Below are 17,356 nucleotides of genomic sequence, written 5' to 3' on the forward strand. Positions count from 1 at the left end.
TGAGTTCCTCAAGGCAGGGACAGGGACTGATGGATCTGCTTAGCCCTGCTGTTAGCAAATCCTGAATGAGCGAGTAGGTGGATGGATGAGTGGACGCCTAGACCCTGGTCCTTGGGGACACAGAGTCATCATTCTTCATGCTGCAGAGGCTTAGAGTGATGGCTGAGTTGGAAGAGGACACACAAAAAAATGAGCAGGCACCTAAGAGAGGTGCACAACAGTGATGCCCACGGTCCATGAGTACCCTGGAAGCTATCGCTATGGGGAGGACAAAGAGCAGCGTAAACATGGACCTCACCACGTGGCATCAAGAACACAGGGGAAGGTGGGCATCCCCACTGGTGGTCTCCTTCCCTGTCCCACCCCCATGTCACAGTCCATCAACCCCCTGTCCAGGGGAAACCCCCGGAAGGAGGACAATCTCTGCCCTACTCCAGGACACCAAATAGCAGGGCCAGGTACGAACTACTCTGACACGAATCCCTCCTAGCCAGCATTTCCGTGCTTTGTGAACCCTTTCCCACACGTGAGCTGGCCTCCTCCTCCCAACGAAGGTAAACAGGGCCCGATTATGGTTATTATTAGGGGCCCATTTTACAGGCGGGCACACGGCGGCCCAGAGAGGGGAGCTGTGTCCACCTCACACAGCCAGCAAGAGGCAGAGCCAGGGCCCGCCACTGGCCCAGGAGCTCAAATGCTGACGCGGTGGTGACACTGTGGGGCAAATTCCAGGACCTCAACCAACAGCCCAGCTGGAGCTGTGGGCGGGGGCGAGGGGGTGCCAGGCCCTCCGCCTCCTGAGGCCCGGTGCCGCCGCAGCCCCCTTTAAGGCGCTCGGGGCCACCCAGCGGAGCGCCGGTCTTAATTTTAGCTTGGAGGCCTGCCACGGGGCTTTGGAGAGAGGCCGGCGGGAGCTATGTGGGACAGCTGTCAGCTGGCATGCTGGGTGGGGCCTATTTAGCCGGCTGGGGCACAAGCCTGGGGACACTGAACCGGTGTCCCTGCCCCGAGTCTCTCCCCCCTGGCTCTCCCAGCCCCACGATGATGGCCGAGGAGAACACCGACCTGGAGGCCCAGATCGTCAAGGACATCCACTGCAAGGAGATCGACCTGGTGAACCGGGACCCCAAGAACATTAACGAGGACATAGTGAAGGTAGGCTCCGGCCTGCCCGGGCGCCGCCGCCCGGAGGGTGTGGGGTGTGCGGAGCAGGGGGTGCTGGACGGGAGGGCTCTGCTCCACACAATCAGCTTCCCCGGAGGACAGGCCTGGTGCCTCTGTCTTCTCCAATTCCTGCCTGAAAGCCCAGCTGTACACCCCCTGGAGGACCTTTCCATAAACAAGAGCCAGAGTGAGCCGCACCCGGTGACCCAGGCGCTGACGGGCCGGGAGCATGTCTCAGAGCCCTTACTACCCCGAAGCGCTGCCCACGGGCTCCTGGCCCTCGTCCCAGGATGAAGATGAGGTGGCCAGCGCAGGCTCTTCTCCCGGCCAGGGAGCTTTCTGCGGTCTTCGCAGTGGGCACGGGGCTAATCCCTGGAGGGCAGCTTCTGCCCGGGCAGGTGGCCCTCCCGGGGCACTCGCCACTCCCCCTCCCTGTGGCACTGCCCGGTGTCCAGCCCCCAGGTGTGGGGCCTTGCCGAGCACTCCTGCCAGCCCCCACCTGACCCCTGGTCCAGCGGCCAGGCCAGGACAGAGGCCTCTCAGAGAGCACCCAGGGCCCTGAAAGGAATGTTCAGACGAGGGACAGGTGGGCAGCCTTAGGGAGTCAGCCCCACCCACGGCCACCGCCAGAGTCAGGCCCCTTTCCTCGCCTGGCTGCCTCCAGGCCCACACCCTCACTTCAACCTCCACCTGGTACCCACAGGGCTCTTCCTGCAGCTGAACTGCTGGGAGCAGGGGCCCACCCGCCCGCGTCAGAGTCGCTGTTAGGGCTGTTAGAAGGGGGCTGGACCTCCTGGTCCTCCTGAAGGCATCAGACTTCAGACACGCACTTTCCAACAGAAACACTGTGACCCATTATACATTCACTCCATGTAACTGCACATCTCCTAGCAGCCATGATTTCAAAAAGGAAAAGGAGATATTAATTTTCATACTTATGATTTAAAAGGGATATTGATTTTCATACTTTGATTTAACCCAGTATATCCAAAATAGTATCACTGCAACATGAAACCAATACAAAACAATGATCAATGATCTACTGCCCAGTCTTTCTTTGGCTTTAAAATCCAGTGTGTATCTCAGACTTGGGGGTACATCTCAATTTAGACCCCAAATTTTTATTAGGAATCCTTGCTTTGTGTTTAATTGTATAAAATGTACAGTTGAAATGCCCAAATTGATTCACATGCCCACTTTGTTCCAAACATTCTTAAAAGTTTGCCAATCCTAGAACAGAGTATCAATTTTTACATTTTAATTAAAATTATACATGCCGAGACCGGTTTGGCTCAATGATAGAGCGTAGGCTTGGGGACTGAAGGGTCCCAGGTTCAATTCCGGTCAAGGGCATGTACCTTGGTTGCGGGCATATCCCCAGTAGGGAGTGTGCAAGAGGCAGCTGATCGATGACTCTCTCTCATCAATGTTTCTAACTCTCTATCTCTCTCCTTTCCTCTCTGTACAAAATCAATAAAATATATATTAAAGAAAATTTTAAAATAAATTAAAATTATACAAACCTTAGATTTCTTAAGTTGTACTGGCCACAAGCCAGTTGTACTGGCCCAAAGCTCATGGCCACTGAATGACATGGCGTGGCTAAGGGCCCGTCCTAGGCACCCCTGCACTGCCATCCTTCGGTGGGCACTGCCCATGCTGAGTCTAACTTCTCCCCATGGCTTCCAAACCCCAACACAATCTTGATCCCAACCTTCTCCCACCTTCCAGCCCACATGCCCGGAGCCAACCACACCTACCAGAACACACTCCTGTGTCTGTGCCAAGAGTGCCCAGCTCCACCTTCACATGGTGAAGGCCCTGCCCAGCCTTAAGACCAACACAACCATCACCCCCACCAGAACCTTTCCCAGCTCCTCCAGGAGGTTGGTGGCTGGCTCTTCACTCGGGGCATTTACTCCAGAACAACTCATACTATGCTATTATTGCATTTGTATATGTTATGTCATTAACGGTGGAGATAGGATAATTACCACACAGGGTAAAAAGGCTGCAAAGGGAGCATCAGGGGGCACATTTTGCAAGCTAAAAGGGAGCACTGGGTAAATGGCAAATAGTGTTTGTCATGGTTTGCTCAGTGTGGTCTAGAGGGAATAGTCCCAGACTTTACTTTAACAAATCTGGTTTCAAATCCAGACTCTTCTACCTAAAAATGATGATCACCTAGGTTTCCTGAGTCTGCATTTCCTCTGTGAAATGAGCATAGTATCATTGGCCTCCACCAGGCAAATGGATCTCAGAGCGGGTCTGTGCAACAGAAATATATCATGAGGACTCAGCGTAACGAGGGGTTTCGTTACGCTGAGTCCTGGCAGTCCGGGCACACAGCAGGGATGTGATATGTGTGAGCTGAATGGGGGCCTGGAGGAGCTTGCAGCACAAGAGAACTGAGCCAGCGCCAGGTTTTACTCCCAAGCTCCCCTCTGCAGCCCCTCAGCTGGAATGGGGAACAGGACCCCAAGAGAGGATGTCATTTCCAAAGGAGACGCACAGGAGGAGACAATGTGACCCATTATACATTCACAGAGGCTCTCAGGTCCTACTGAGTGAGCCTGCCAGGCTCCGGGCCCAGATTATAACCCTAAGGAGGGACCGGGGCCCACAGATGCAGCTGCTTAAGCAGCCTCCCCTGGGGCTGAGCCCCAGAAAAATGTCTCTCCCAGGAGAAGCAAGAGAGATAACAATCGTGTTAATTATTTAGTATAGTTATTGGCCATTCCCTTATTTGGATAGTTATTTAACTTTTTCTTTCTTTTGTTTTTTCATGAGTGAGAAATGAAAATATTTTGAAATTTAGAACCAAGTCAGACAAATACCACAAAATAGGTTCAATCAGACTTGAGTGGTGTAATGGTCTGTGAGGGAATCCAGAGAGGAAGAAAGGAGAAAGAAGAGCTTGGACCACCTGGGCGTCTTTCTTTTTTCTTTTTCTTTTTAATTTTTTTAATGTATATATTATTGATTTTTACAGAGAGGGAGAAGGATAGAGAGTTAGAAAAATCGATGAGAGAGAATCATTGATCAGCTGCCTCTTGCACACCCCCTACTGGGGATGTGCCCGCAACCAAGGTACATGCCCTTGACCGGAATTGAACCCGGGACCCTTCAGTCCGCAGGCCAAAGCTCTATCCATTGAGCCAAACTGGTTTCAGCTCACCTGGGCGTCTTTCATCACCTGGGGAGAAGACTAGATGGAAGGAGGAGGGGGAAAAAGGGGGTGAAGGGGGTGAGGGGGACAGGCTGAGATGAAGGCTCGGAAAGCACCTGCCAGGGGTGGTTTCATGAGTGGTAACAGGCTCCACGTGGCTGAGGTTGAGAGGTACAGTAAGGTGCTGGAATAAGACTGCGCACAGAGACCTAAGTTCTGGCCGCAGTCCTGACACTAGCTTGCTGTGTGATTCTGGGAAAACTCCTTTCCCTCTCTGGTCCTGAGCCCTGGTATAGATGGAGGCTGGGTGGAGAAGAGGGAGACAGATCCAGTGTGCCTATGGATCTAACCCCAGCAGAGGGGAGGCACTCCCTTCAGTCTCTGCAGAGCTTCAACTTCCCCAAACTTCCTGAGCAAGGCCTGGGGCTGCCCTTGAACCCAGGTGGAAAGTAAGTGCTAAGACAGAGGGGGGACCTGAACAGCCCGACAGACTTGAACTGTGGTCTCCAAGATTCTGGGCCGGGCCCAGGGCTGAGCAGCTGGGGAAGAATACCCATCTGCTCTCACCATCACCACCATTCATGGAGCACGACTCCATGGATCACCGCGGAGTGCCTGCCATGTGCCTGAGGCACTGTGCTGTCTCAGACCCCCATGCCAGGCTCTGGGGGCGGCGGGGTGAATGTGTGCCAATGGTCCTCGGGGCTCCAGCCCATCAGTGAGGACATCTTTCCCTTCACCCACGTTGCAAAGCCTCAGCCTTCTCCCCGTGCATTCCTGCCGGCCCCAGCCGCACCCCGAGTCCTCCTGAGTTATTGCGAGGGCTCAGGGTTGGCCCTCTCCCTGTCTCACAATGAGGCCCCAGGCGCTACTGCAGTGACACGGGAGCACAGAGGGCCAGGCAGGCCCTTCAGTTTCCCGCCCCACCTGCTCTCTCCTCAGGCACTGAAAGTCGGCCCTTCAAACCAGGCAGGGTCCCAGCCCAGCGCTCTAGATTCTATCCCGCCCCCAACCACACCTGCCTGCGGGAAAACACACAAGCAACAGCCTTTGCTGCAAACACCCCAGGACCAGCTCTACAAGCTCTGCTCCCCAGGTGGGCCCCTGGACACGCTGTGACAGAGAGAGCTAACTGACCCACACTTCCCCCTTCTTCCCGAGAAGAAGCCATCCCAACCAGCAAGGCTGGAGGAAACTAACAAGTGCTCAGGAAGCTGCTGAAGCCACAAATGAGTGCCAGCTGAAGTGCCCGGGAGGCTAAGGGGAAGACATCACTGTCATCTGGGAAAATCAGGAGCCAGCTTGGGGAGAGTGTGTGTGTGGGGGGGTGGGGGGTGGGGGGTGGGGGTGTGTGATCCAGGTGCATTTAAAAAAAAGGGGGGGGGGCGATTTTAAGAGTGGAAAGGAAAAACAGGCTTTCCCAGAAAAGGAAAGAAAACAAGCAAAGGCCACAATTATTGAGAAGAATGTAGGGCAGAGTCAGAGGCATTGCTCCACGACACCCCCCCGCCCCACCTCGGGGTCCAGGCAGACAGGACTAATGGGTCAGGACACTTCCCCAGGAAGCCCTGGACCTTCAGCCAGGCCGAGCTGGCTCAGAGGTGAAACCTCTGTGCTCTCTGACTGCAGTAGAAAGGGGGACTAAGACAAAGCATCTGAAAGGGACCTGGAGGGCAGGTTGAAGTTGGATTATGGGAGGTCACCCAATCTGCCCGTCGTTCCACATGGGCAATGCCTTCCCTCCTGCCAAGTCCCACGAGAAAGGGCCACTCTGGACTACCTCACACTGAGGTGTTTATAACTTAAATGTGAGGGGAACTTCTGGGTATCAACTAGCCTAGAGTTCTTCAAAACATGGCCCACTTTCATGGGGAGCTTGTTAAAATGCAGGTTTCTTGGACCATTCATATGCCTGGCTCATTCATATGCCTGGCGCCTTGGCGGGTATGGCTGGGAGGCAGGTCTTAGCTCCGATGCTGGGGTGGCTGGGCCTCTATCTCCGTGTAGTTTTGGGTCTCTCCTTTTATGTGGCCTAACCACCAGTATCTAGAGCAGGGTATAGCAATGGACTGGTCTCTAGATTAGGGTATAAAAGTGAACTTCTAATGTGGCTTAGAGCTCCCAAAAACAGAGGCTGCCAAGCCTTCTTAAGGCTTAGTTCTGGAAATGGCACACCATCCCTTCTCCCTCATTCTGATGGATCTGGGTCACCTGGCTGGGTCTTACAGGGAATTGGGTTTATGTAAAAGAGCTAGGAAGAGAATGAGATGACAGATTGATTTAGTCTCAGTCTCCAGTTGACCACTGAGAGATGGTTAAAGCAAGTTGCAGGACTCAATGAGGATGAGACTGTGCAAGATCATAAATCCTGAGAGGCATGACTAACTGGGGGCATCTCTGAAGACTAGCACACCACCCACCAAAATCTGGGGCCCAGGCATGCTTAGAACTCAGCCCAAGGCTATTTCTACTGCTCTCCTTCCCACCTGCACCGACTTCCTGAAGGCAGAGACTGACCGGCAGGAGGAAAGGACAGGGCTTAGTATGGTGGGGGTTCTTCCGACAGGTCCTTTCTCTCGTCCTGTCATCTCATTCTCTTCACAGCTCTTACATAAACCCAAGTCCTAGTAAGACCCAGCCAGGCGACCCAGATCCCTCCTGTAGGGTGCTCTGGACCTCAAGCTCCAGGGAATCCCTGACCCCGCCTCCTGCCCTCAGAACTGGCCTGTGCCGCTTTCTGTGCCTCATCTCCTGCTGGGGTATCCGGCCCTACAATGACCATGGCCAGGGTCAGGCAGAGGGAATTCAGGACTTGATATCAGGCCAACGTGGGCTCCACCCCTTACATGCTGGGTGAAACACTAGATAGGATACACGGCCAGAAACCACCATCTACGGGGCCAAATTGTGGGTGTTGCTATGGTTATCCCAGATTGCACAGAATTCTATTAGTGTTATTACCAATTACACAAAAAGCAAAGCTTTGCCGTTTTGCAACTGTTTTTGCTGCAATCGCCTCATGTTAGCTTCCTACTTTATAGGCCGGTGTTTCTCAAACTATCTCAGTAGAGGGTTCCTTTTATTACTGTTTTCTCAATCCATTTATACACCAATGCTTTTGGAACATTTAATAAAAACTAATCACTAGAGAAATCAAATCAATAAAAGGCACCCACAATATAAGCTCCAATTTTTAGTATGATTAGAGTCAACAGGCACAAAAATGATTAGAGTCAACAGACATAAAATCCAAAACTAAGTCTGTGCTATAAGTAGGGGTGTCGAACTCAATCAGAGAAGGGGCCAAAATCTAAAATCCAGCCTAAATCAAGGGCCAAATGGTTTACTGAACAGTCATAAATTGTCATTGTGATGGAAATGCAGCGGAGTGCAGTGATGACAGCGCGGTGTGGGCCACATTGCAAGGCCTGGAGGGACAGATTTGGCCCGCGGGCCTTGTGTTTGACACATGTGGCTATAAGGGTCTTGACCTAGTCCTCCATGAGTACAGTTAAAAAAATAAAAACAAAGAGTCCCAGAGGCCCGAGAGGGAAAGCACCAGGCCCCAGATCACGCAGTAGCCACCCAGTGGTCCAGTGGAGACTGGGACTGGAGGAATACCCTCCGGCCTAGAACTGTTTCCCACACGCCCTACCCAAAGTGTCCGGCCCTGGATGCCCAACGGCTGAATCATGCGGGCCTGCGGGGGAGGTGTTTTTGACAGGAGGTGGCTGCTGGCCTCCCCTGCATCATCCAGCAACGCCCCGCCCTGCTGTCCAGCACCTTCCCTGCCCTCTGAGGCTGCGGGGGCTGCGCTGGCTGGTTCCGACTAATCAACTGGCCCTCTTGCTGTTCCAAAAATAGATATGCCAGGGAAGGGGGCACCAACTGAAGGAGCAGCCGCATTCTCCGCCCCCGCCTCCAGCCCCTCCTTCCAGCTGCACACTGAGCTGCCCACGGATCCAGCCCCCGCCTCACCATCCTCCCAAAACAGCCATCTCCCCTCCAGCTTCTGAAAACGAATTAAGAAATGAAGTCACCGTGGGCTTCTGATACACTGGCACGACTGCCTAGAGCGGTCTTATAAATACCTCCCCAAACAAGCACGCTATCTCCACGCTTAATCCCAGGGAGGGGAACAGCTGCCTCCTCCCAGCACAGCCCATCCCTCTGAGGGCACATTTTCTGATTCACAGATCAGTTGCCCCATGCATAGTGCCCAAGGGCAATTACTGGATATACAAATGTCAGCACCAATGGCTTCCGCAATAAAACGAATGATAATTAAAAGACACAACAGAGAGATCCTTGGGGTAGGATCATTACTGTGAGTAGGAAATGAGGGAAAAGAGGACCCGTCCATTTTATCAGCATAGGCTGAGGTCTGTGTTTGCACGGGTACACACACACACACACACGCACGCACGCACGTTCATGGCTAGGTAGGCTGAAGAAGTGCACTTACGATTTGAGGTGTCAACAGATTCCCTTAAATATATTTTCATAGGAACTTCAGAGCAACTAAACAAATAATTACTATCACTAGCACCTATCACAGGCCAGGTGTTGTGCTCAGCACTGCCCAAGAGGCGGTGTGCCTAGTGCAGAGTGGATGTTGAATAAACACGTGTTGAGTTGAATGGATAGATGAAAAATTATTTCTATTCCTCATAACAAGGTTGTTAGAAGTGGCAAACTCATTTTACGGATGAGGAACTGAAGTTCAAAGAGGCTAAATTGCCAAAGTCATTCATCAGATCAGCAACTACACTGGTGTGCACACCCAGATCTGGGACTCTCGTCTCCTGTGGAAAGCACACTGTGACAACCAACAGCTAACAGTGCCTAACCGGTGTTCTGTGCCAGGCAGTGTTCAGCATTTACATCTTTTAATGTACTGGATCCTCCAATAAATTCGTGAGCCTAGGAAAATGAGGCATAGAAAAGCTACGCCACTTGCTGAAGGTCACAGAGCCATAGGAGCAGAGCTGGACCCAAACCTTAACAGAGTGACTTCATCAGTCAGGGCTCTTCCCACTCTGTTGCCTCTTAGAGGCCAGACACAAACAATCAAATGTGTCAAGTGGAGGAATATACTGGGATAAGTGAACAGATCGGGCTGGCTGCAGGGGGCTGGGGCATTGCTGACTGCTGGGAGCAGGGTAGGGAGCTGGGAAGAAGGGCGTGGGGCGCTGCCTTGGGCAGGTCTTTACTGACAAGGACCAGACCTCAGAGGGGCAGTGACCCTCCCTGACAGCATCTACCCTGGGGTCTGACCCTGGCTGGGGCAGTGTGAAGTGCTCAGTGTAGACTCCTAGATTCGGTCTGGGCCTGCCTGCCTCCTCCGGGCCGGGCCGTCTGGCCCCCTGGGAGGTGAGAGGCAGGACTGGGTGATCTGTGGGTGGGGAGGTGCCCTCGTAAGGAGCAGCCAGCAGAAGGCAGGCGAGGCCACAGGTGCTCAGTGGGAGAGGGGAAGGAGGGAGGGCTGGTGGGGACACAGGCAGGGAGGCACGTCTCTGCCCAAATGCCTCTGCTGGCAAAGTTCCTGGGGCTGCAGCATGCTCCAGGGGCCAGCCTGGCACTAGAGGCATGGGGCATGGGCTGGGCATTGGCCACAGTGAAGGAGCAGGTTCCAGGGCCATGAGTTTGACTGACCCTCAATAGCCATGATGGGAGTACCCAGGGCGAGGCTGGAATGGTCCCCCAGGCCTCTACTCCCCAGCTCCTTGGGTTTGAAAGCTCCCCTAAGGAGCAGCAACTGGATTTTTGGCCCAGAGAAACCAGATGTAATGCCAGCACTTCCCATCCACTCTTCAAAGCCCTGAGATGTTCTCCAACCAACGTGGGCTTTCTTTTCCAAATATCCAGATTACCACTTTTCCATCTCTGCCTCCAAACCCCACAACTCCACCCCCCAAATTCTCAGCCAGCCACCACCTCCTGGAAGCCCTCCAGGAAGAAGTGCTATCCTTCCAGGAGGTGAGGACCATATGCATGTTCTTCCCCTTCTATCCAGGGGGCTTCATAAGGCAGAGAGGGCGGGGCGGCAAAATTTACAGAAGGGTCGGGCAGGCCCTTCTGAAACCCTAGTCAACTTTTCCAGATCGCCTGCTGCCTGAAAGCTTACCCTCTACACTTTGCTCCCTGCTAACATGCCTCCATACGTGGAGCCTCAGCCAGAGCTGACCCTGGAGGACCCAGAAATCGAAGACATGGTGCAGGAGCCCAGAATCCAGTCATACGAGAAAAATAGGACTCGACCTTGAACGTGCAGCACGGTTACATCCACTCCCTCCCAAAAAAAAGTTACACTGGAAAGAATAGCACCAAAGCAATAATATTTTTAGTAGCAGAGCAACACAAATTAGAGATGCTTTTGTTTTCTTTTTGCTATTCCCTTAATTTTCTGCAACGTGGCTATGTTCTTTTAGAATGAAAACTAACTGTAATAATACCATTGACATAGAGAGAATTCTCTTCTCCCCAACAAAAGTGGGGAGCGGGCCCAACCTGGGAGACTGAACTTTGAGCCCAGGCCCCAACAGCCCCACCAGGGACCCTCCCGTTAGTCTGATTAGTCTGTGCCTTCATTCAACCAACTTTATTAAAATGGCCTGAGACGCCGAAACCGGTTTGGCTCAATGGATAGAGTGTCGGCGTGGGGACTGAAGGGTCCCGGGTTCAATTCCGGTCAAGGGCCTGTACCTTGGTTGCGGGCATATCCCCAGTAGGGGGTGTGCAAGACGCAGCTGATCGATGACTCTCTCTCATCGATGTTTCTAACTCTGTATCTCTCTCCCTTCCTCTCTGTACAAAATCAATAAAATATATTTATATAAATAAATAAATAAATAAATAAATAAAATGGCCTGAGATGGTCACTACCCCATTTTACAGACAAGACAGCTAAAATTTAGTGACACTAAATGGCATCACATATGAGAAAGCAGCTGGAACAGAGCTTAACGCACAGCAGGAACTCAAGAAAGGCTAGTTAAGTGGCTTAGCTGGAAGCAACCTGTTTTCTAAGTCCACAGTCTATCTTCCCACTTGCCCAATGGGACCTGAGTCACCCTTCAGGCGGATGTGTGGAGCGGGTTCTCTGGACATCCATGTTCCAGCTACACGGAGGGACGATGTGGGCAATGGGGGCAGGACATCCGGGGCCCCTGCAGGACTAGGTCAAGGAAACAATCTGCCTTCTCCTCAAGGTGCTTATCAGCAGGCTCGGTCCCTCTCTGATACCGGACTCCCTTACTAGCCAGAACGGCATGCCTCACGTTGCCACATGCCAGATCCTAGAATAGCTCTCAGACCTGTGCACCTCTAACTCATCCCACCACCGGAACAGGCGCCAGGTCCTGCCTGGACTCTCCAGCGGCTCCCAGCGGGTCTCACATGCATCCTCCCCACCACCCAACCTCAATGTCAGAACAAGGTGCTGCTCCCTGCAAAGAGCCTTCTGAGGCAGCTCATCGCACGGGTGTCTGTCCTGCCTGCCTCTCCAGCCTCACTCTTGTCCTCTAGGCTTGAACTTGGGGAAGCACCTGCATCTCCCTGAGAGCACACTCTGTCCCACCAGTTCCTCGCTCACAGAAATCCCTGCTCCTTCTGCCCCAAACTCCCTTTCTCAACCCCCAACCCCTCCCTCCAGCTGGCTACCTTCAGCTATCAGCCTAGAGAGATCTCTCTCTCCAGGAAGCCTTCCCTTTCCCCAGGCTGAGTTCACTGTCCTCCTGTGGGCGCACACAGCCCGTCCTTCCCTTACCCCAGCACTTATCACTGTGGTACCCACCCGCCATGAGCTCTGGGACCATGAACCTTCGCTGCCCACCATCTTATTAGCAAGCAGTGTGACTATGACTGTCCAACTCCCTAGGATCATAAAATAATAAATTTTGAGAGCTATGCTTCCGACTTACCTTTGGCTTGAAGCAAGTCCCTCAGCTCCGAGGGCCTGCTTACCCACCCGTAAGGTGAGGGGTCAAGTCCGCATCGGGACCTGCGGGGTCAGGAGCCCTCCACGGAGATCTGATGCTCACACACCGAAACTTGAGACACAGGTGGGTGCCGTGACTGAGGGTCCCCTTGCTGCCCCCACAGGTGGATTTCGAGGACGTGATCGCGGAGCCCGTGGGCACCTACAGCTTCGACGGCGTGTGGAAGGTGAGCTACACCACCTTCACCGTCTCCAAGTACTGGTGCTACCGCCTGCTGTCCACGCTGCTGGGCGTGCCGCTGGCCCTGCTCTGGGGCTTCCTGTTCGCCTGCATCTCCTTCTGCCACATCTGGGCGGTGGTGCCGTGCATCAAGAGCTACCTGATCGAGATCCAGTGCATCAGCCACATCTACTCGCTCTGCATCCGCACCTTCTGCAACCCGCTCTTCGCCGCCCTGGGCCAGATGTGCAGCAGCATCAAGGTGTTGCTGCGGAAGGAAGTGTAAAGCCGGGTGAGGTGAGGGGAGCGGCCGGGCAGGGGGGTCAGGCCAGGCTGGCCCCACAGAACTGCTCCAGGGGCTGCTGAGGAGCTCTTGCTCTGTAAGGACTGCTATTTCCCCCCGGGACAGGAGCACTGAGTCTAGAGAAATCAGAGGGAAAGAGAGCCCCACAGTGGCCTTCCCTTCTGCCCCCGCCCCTCCACGGTGCCCCCGGGACCGGGCACGCGGGAAGATCGTTTGCTAAGAGGCAGCTACTGCAAGTCTTTGCGACCACGTGTACTGTAACAGCATAAGCCAGCACTCTGTTCCCACCAGGGTGGACCTGCCCACGTGCGCCACCCAGGAAGCCACCAGGGACTGTGGGCACCGGGGGTGGCTCAATAAAGGGTTCCGGCTGCATTCGGGGAAGGCTGTGTTTTGTGCGTGTGTGTTCTGATCAGCTCCTGAAGTAGACTTCACTGCCCTGAGGAACAGACAGGGAACAAGCTGGCTGGCCCTTTCTCTTGTCCAAATCCAGCAAGCAGGAAAGCGTTTGGTTTCTATTGGGATTCTCCTTGGTAGCCGGGCATCTGCTCCCCGGTGACCCTTGGATCAGTCCACACTGACTTCTGTTGCCCTTAGGCCAGCTAGTGGTCAACAACAGAAGAAAATGGCCCTGGGCTGGGAGGGGTGGGGGTACCCTCTCTGGCACCACCCAGGTGAGGGCCTGGGATCACCCCTCTCGGAACCTTCCCTGTGGCTCCCAGACACTGAGCCCCTGGCACTGTCAGTTGGCACCTGCACACCTTCAGCCCTGAGAGGTGTGATGGGGGCATAAGGTCTAAGGTGTGCGTGTGTGGACTCACAGCGTAAATAAGCAGCAATAGAAAGGATGCCTCACCACCTCCTCAACCCCCCTATCCCCCCCCAAAAAAAATATCCCCAGCGATCTTATATTCTTTACGGCTGCTTTTCCCAACTGTGTTATCTAAAACTCAGCCCTCAGAAAGAGGAGGGGATGGCTTCTGTCATTAAACTTGCTTGGGAAATGCTATGTATTTCTCCTAAAAGATTTTCAACAGACACTGACACATTAAAAGCTCTGAGAAGTCCTGCAGAAGTCCCGTATCCCCCAATCCTATTTGACTATTTTATGCAAAACTCACTTAAGTCTCATAAAATTAAGATTCCACCGCACTTTCCAAGTTTTCAAAGGCATCACCGCATTGGTGCCTGGCCAAGAACCAGGGGCCAGTGGGGCAGCGTGTGGGACGGACCGTGCGCAAACTGGGAGGCAGGGCGCAGGCAGCCTCCTTCTAGTCCTGCCTCTCCTCCTGTTGCCTTCTCTGGCCTCAATTCTGTCATCTGCAAAGTGATCTCTAATGTCCATTTCCACTCTAAAATTTTACCCATTTTTGTTTTTTCTAGTATCTTTTGAAATTGTCAAACACAGAGGATAAGCTGAAAGGGTTTGTGGTGAACAACTACATCCACAACGTAGGCTCCACCACGAACATTTCACTGCTCCTGTTCTGTCACATCTCTAACCGTCCACCAATCTCACCTTTCTCTGTGCATGTTTCAATAAGCTGCAGGTATCAGTATATTTTGCTCTGAAAGACTTAATAATCAATCCCTTAGTTTTTTCCAAATGAGGAAGTGACAGCCCGAAGAGGTCAGCAGACTTGCCGAAAGGTGCACAGTAGCCAGCATCCACTCTGCGCCTCCCGTGGACATGGCAAGCCAGGCTCCTCCTGCTGAAAAATACTGGAGCCAGCATTCCTGGCATCCTCCTCCAGGGGCCTGCTCTTCCAACACCCCTTGAAATCATTAGGCCACAGTTTCACACTTGGAATCTTGGGTTACGCAGAGAATTGTCACCATCTTGGCATTTGCCGAAACCTGATTTGACTAGGACTCCAATTTTTCAAGTTCGCTCTCCTTTGCTGGGGGCAGAGTATGGCAGGTGCTCAACTACCTGTGAAGTTCATGGGACTGGAGAAAGGACACCCCCTTAGGTGCACGTGTGTCTCAGTTCTGTTCCTTCCAGGAATCCTTTGAAAAGCAGGACACGGAACTGCACCCCGGGGAGTGTGGGCTGCTGCGAATGGGGAGGGGGGTGGAGATCCACTCCCTCTTACACTCTGCACCAGGGAATGAGGGCCTCTTGTTAAAATGAAGGCGGGGGCCCAGCTCCAGCGCGTGCCTCAGTAGTGGTGACAAGAATGAACACAGACCCATGTGTGATGTCACAGGTGGCCCCTATATCCCACTTCGGGAAACACTTGTTAGGGCCCCTTCGAGGTGGCAATCTAGAATCCTGTTAGACTGAGGCGCACAGTGGAGGTGGCTACGTCATACCATACATGTGCTTCAGGGATGTGGAATGTTTTCTGAGAATTCTGACTCATGAGAGGACTGTGCCCAAGGACGAGGGGACCAGGACCCACCCGCCCGCCACAGCCCAGATGCAGCTCTATAATTATCAGGCAGGTCAGCATGCAGCTCCGCAAGGGAATTCAAGCATGCGAGCACCAGATGTGGCCATTGTTCTTGGGAGTGAGAAAGAGGACAAAACAATGTATGAAAAAAACAAGTTTATTAGATGCTCCTTTTATAAAGCAGCGGACGAAGCAGACACCTCACTGCTGACCACACCACTCACCATTTGGCACGGTACACGAGCGCCACCACGGCAGAACGAAATCAAGGAAGTCACATTTTGCAGTAAGTGATATTTCACTGCAATAAAATTCAAAAAGGTTAAGCACTCTGAAACCAGGATCTTCATTTAAAACGGCAGCTTCCTGCAGTCTCAATCCACAGACCCATCCCAAGAGGACACCAAACTGTGTGATTTTTTTTTTTTTTCTGGGGCCAAAAGAAATAAGGCTCAGAGTCTTCAAGTATTCACATCCCACGTTTGACCTTCAGAACAATGACACATTCCGGAAGAAAATCTGTGTGCTCCAATCTACTGGCACCTCCAGCCACATACGGGGCTTACTATAAACTGGAGGAAGGAAATGACTGAGCTCCAGGTAGCATTCTGGACCCCATGCTCTTTCATTTCCAAGGAATTCATCCTTCAATTCATCCAGGCTTTTGGAGGAAATGCTAAGAAACAGTGAAAATATTCTCGAAGGGGACGTGCATGGCCAGGGGTGCTGCTAAAATCAAATGTCACTGATTTGCTACAAAACACAGACACCTGTGCCACATGAGACCCAAGCTACCATCCAGAGCTTGCACAGAACCAGGAAAGTGTTCCAGTTGGTTCTGGTGACCAAGAACCTTGCAACTGCAGGGTTCCCAGGAAGGCTGTGCCCCAGTCAGGATAATACACTGAGTCAGTCTCCTTGGTCCCCTGTGGCTTTGTAGGCTGCTGGGATGACAACTTCCATGGGAACAGCGGAGATGGGGGCATCTCTGGCTGGAGAGCAGAGAGGCTCAAATGCCAACAGACCCCACCCTTGCTGCATGTGCAGCCAATGCCCCTGGGGTCCTGTCCATGGGCACCAAGACTGCACCAGCATCCGGTTTGCTTCCCACAGAGCAAGCTGACACTCAGAGCAGCCGCATCAACCCTGAGCAATGCCTCTGCGTCCAAAGGTGATGCTCAGTCTTCAGTCTCCAGTTTGTACTGCAGACCAGGGCTAAATGCTGAGGCTTGAACAGTGGCATGTCAGGGCCTGCCTCCCTCCTCCCTGTGCATGTGTGTAGACTGCAGTGTGAAGGGGGAAGAGGAAGGTGTGTATGCAGAGAGTAGCCTTTTAAAAATGCTCTTACTGTGCCACAGTGAGCCCAAAAGCAGGTGTGGAAATTTCAAAAATGTACAGTGCCCCAGAGTGCCACTGAGCTGGCCAGTCTCAGTCAGAAACCTCTGATCTATAATGTCTTTAACAACTTGTAGGTATTTTTTGGACACCGTTATGTTCTGCCTCAAGGAGGAGAGAACACTGGAGAACATGTTTACCAAGTGAGACCCTTGTGAGTGGTCTTGTGTGTGACATAAAATATAACACCCGCAGCCACAAGGCCTCCCGCGGCCCTGCTAGAGCAGGCTGGGCGTCTCATCTCTGCTGGTCCTTTGGCCAAACTGGAAACACCAGCTCTTGCAGAAAAACTAAGTATGGAAACCATGGGATTCCCTGAAACGGTGAGTCACAGAGAGAAACAGAAGTACTGGGACATAAGAGATTCCAAGGAATTCATCCTTCAAGCTGAATTGAGCTGGTGAAAATTTTTGTTTATATTTTTTTATTTTTTAAAGTGTTTGATTCAGTGGTTTTTAGAATATTCTTAAAATTGTGCACCATCACTACTAATCCCAGAACATATTCATTGCCCAGAAAAAGGAACCTTGTATCTATTAGCAGTCACTCCCCGTTCACCCCAGCGTCCGGCTCCTGGCCACCACTCTCCCATTATCCGTCTCTATAGATGTGCCTCTTCTGGAAATTTCACATAAATGGAATTATATAGTGTGTGGCTTTTTCCAATGGCTTCTATCATTTCATGTAATGTTTCCAAGGTTCATCCATATTATAGTATGTATCAGTACTTCATTTCTTTTTTCTCTGAATAACATGTCATTATAGAGAT

General features: G+C 52.5%; 1 protein-coding gene across 1 annotated transcript; it reads left to right on the plus strand.

Annotated features, from left to right (window-relative positions):
• The first annotated feature begins 882 nt into the window (after positions 1-882).
• CAV3 (caveolin 3) lies at positions 883-13,176 on the plus strand. Its single transcript, XM_036430971.2, has 2 exons — positions 883-1,155; positions 12,437-13,176. Exons 1-2 carry the CDS (start codon positions 940-942, stop codon positions 12,776-12,778), a joined length of 558 nt encoding a protein of 185 aa, XP_036286864.1. The 5' UTR covers positions 883-939; the 3' UTR covers positions 12,779-13,176.
• Positions 13,177-17,356: the final 4,180 nt, after the last annotated feature.

Source organism: Pipistrellus kuhlii, unplaced genomic scaffold (genome assembly GCF_014108245.1).
Source record: "Pipistrellus kuhlii isolate mPipKuh1 unplaced genomic scaffold, mPipKuh1.p scaffold_m20_p_11, whole genome shotgun sequence".
Taxonomy (NCBI): Eukaryota; Metazoa; Chordata; class Mammalia; order Chiroptera; family Vespertilionidae; genus Pipistrellus; species Pipistrellus kuhlii.

Coding starts and splice junctions, on each gene's coding strand:
- CAV3 (XM_036430971.2), top strand. CDS start 940: ATGCTGGGTGGGGCCTATTTAGCCGGCTGGGGCACAAGCCTGGGGACA. Junction 1,156..12,436: donor TTAACGAGGACATAGTGAAG/GTAGGCTCCGGC, acceptor CTGCCCCCACAG/GTGGATTTCGAGGACGTGAT.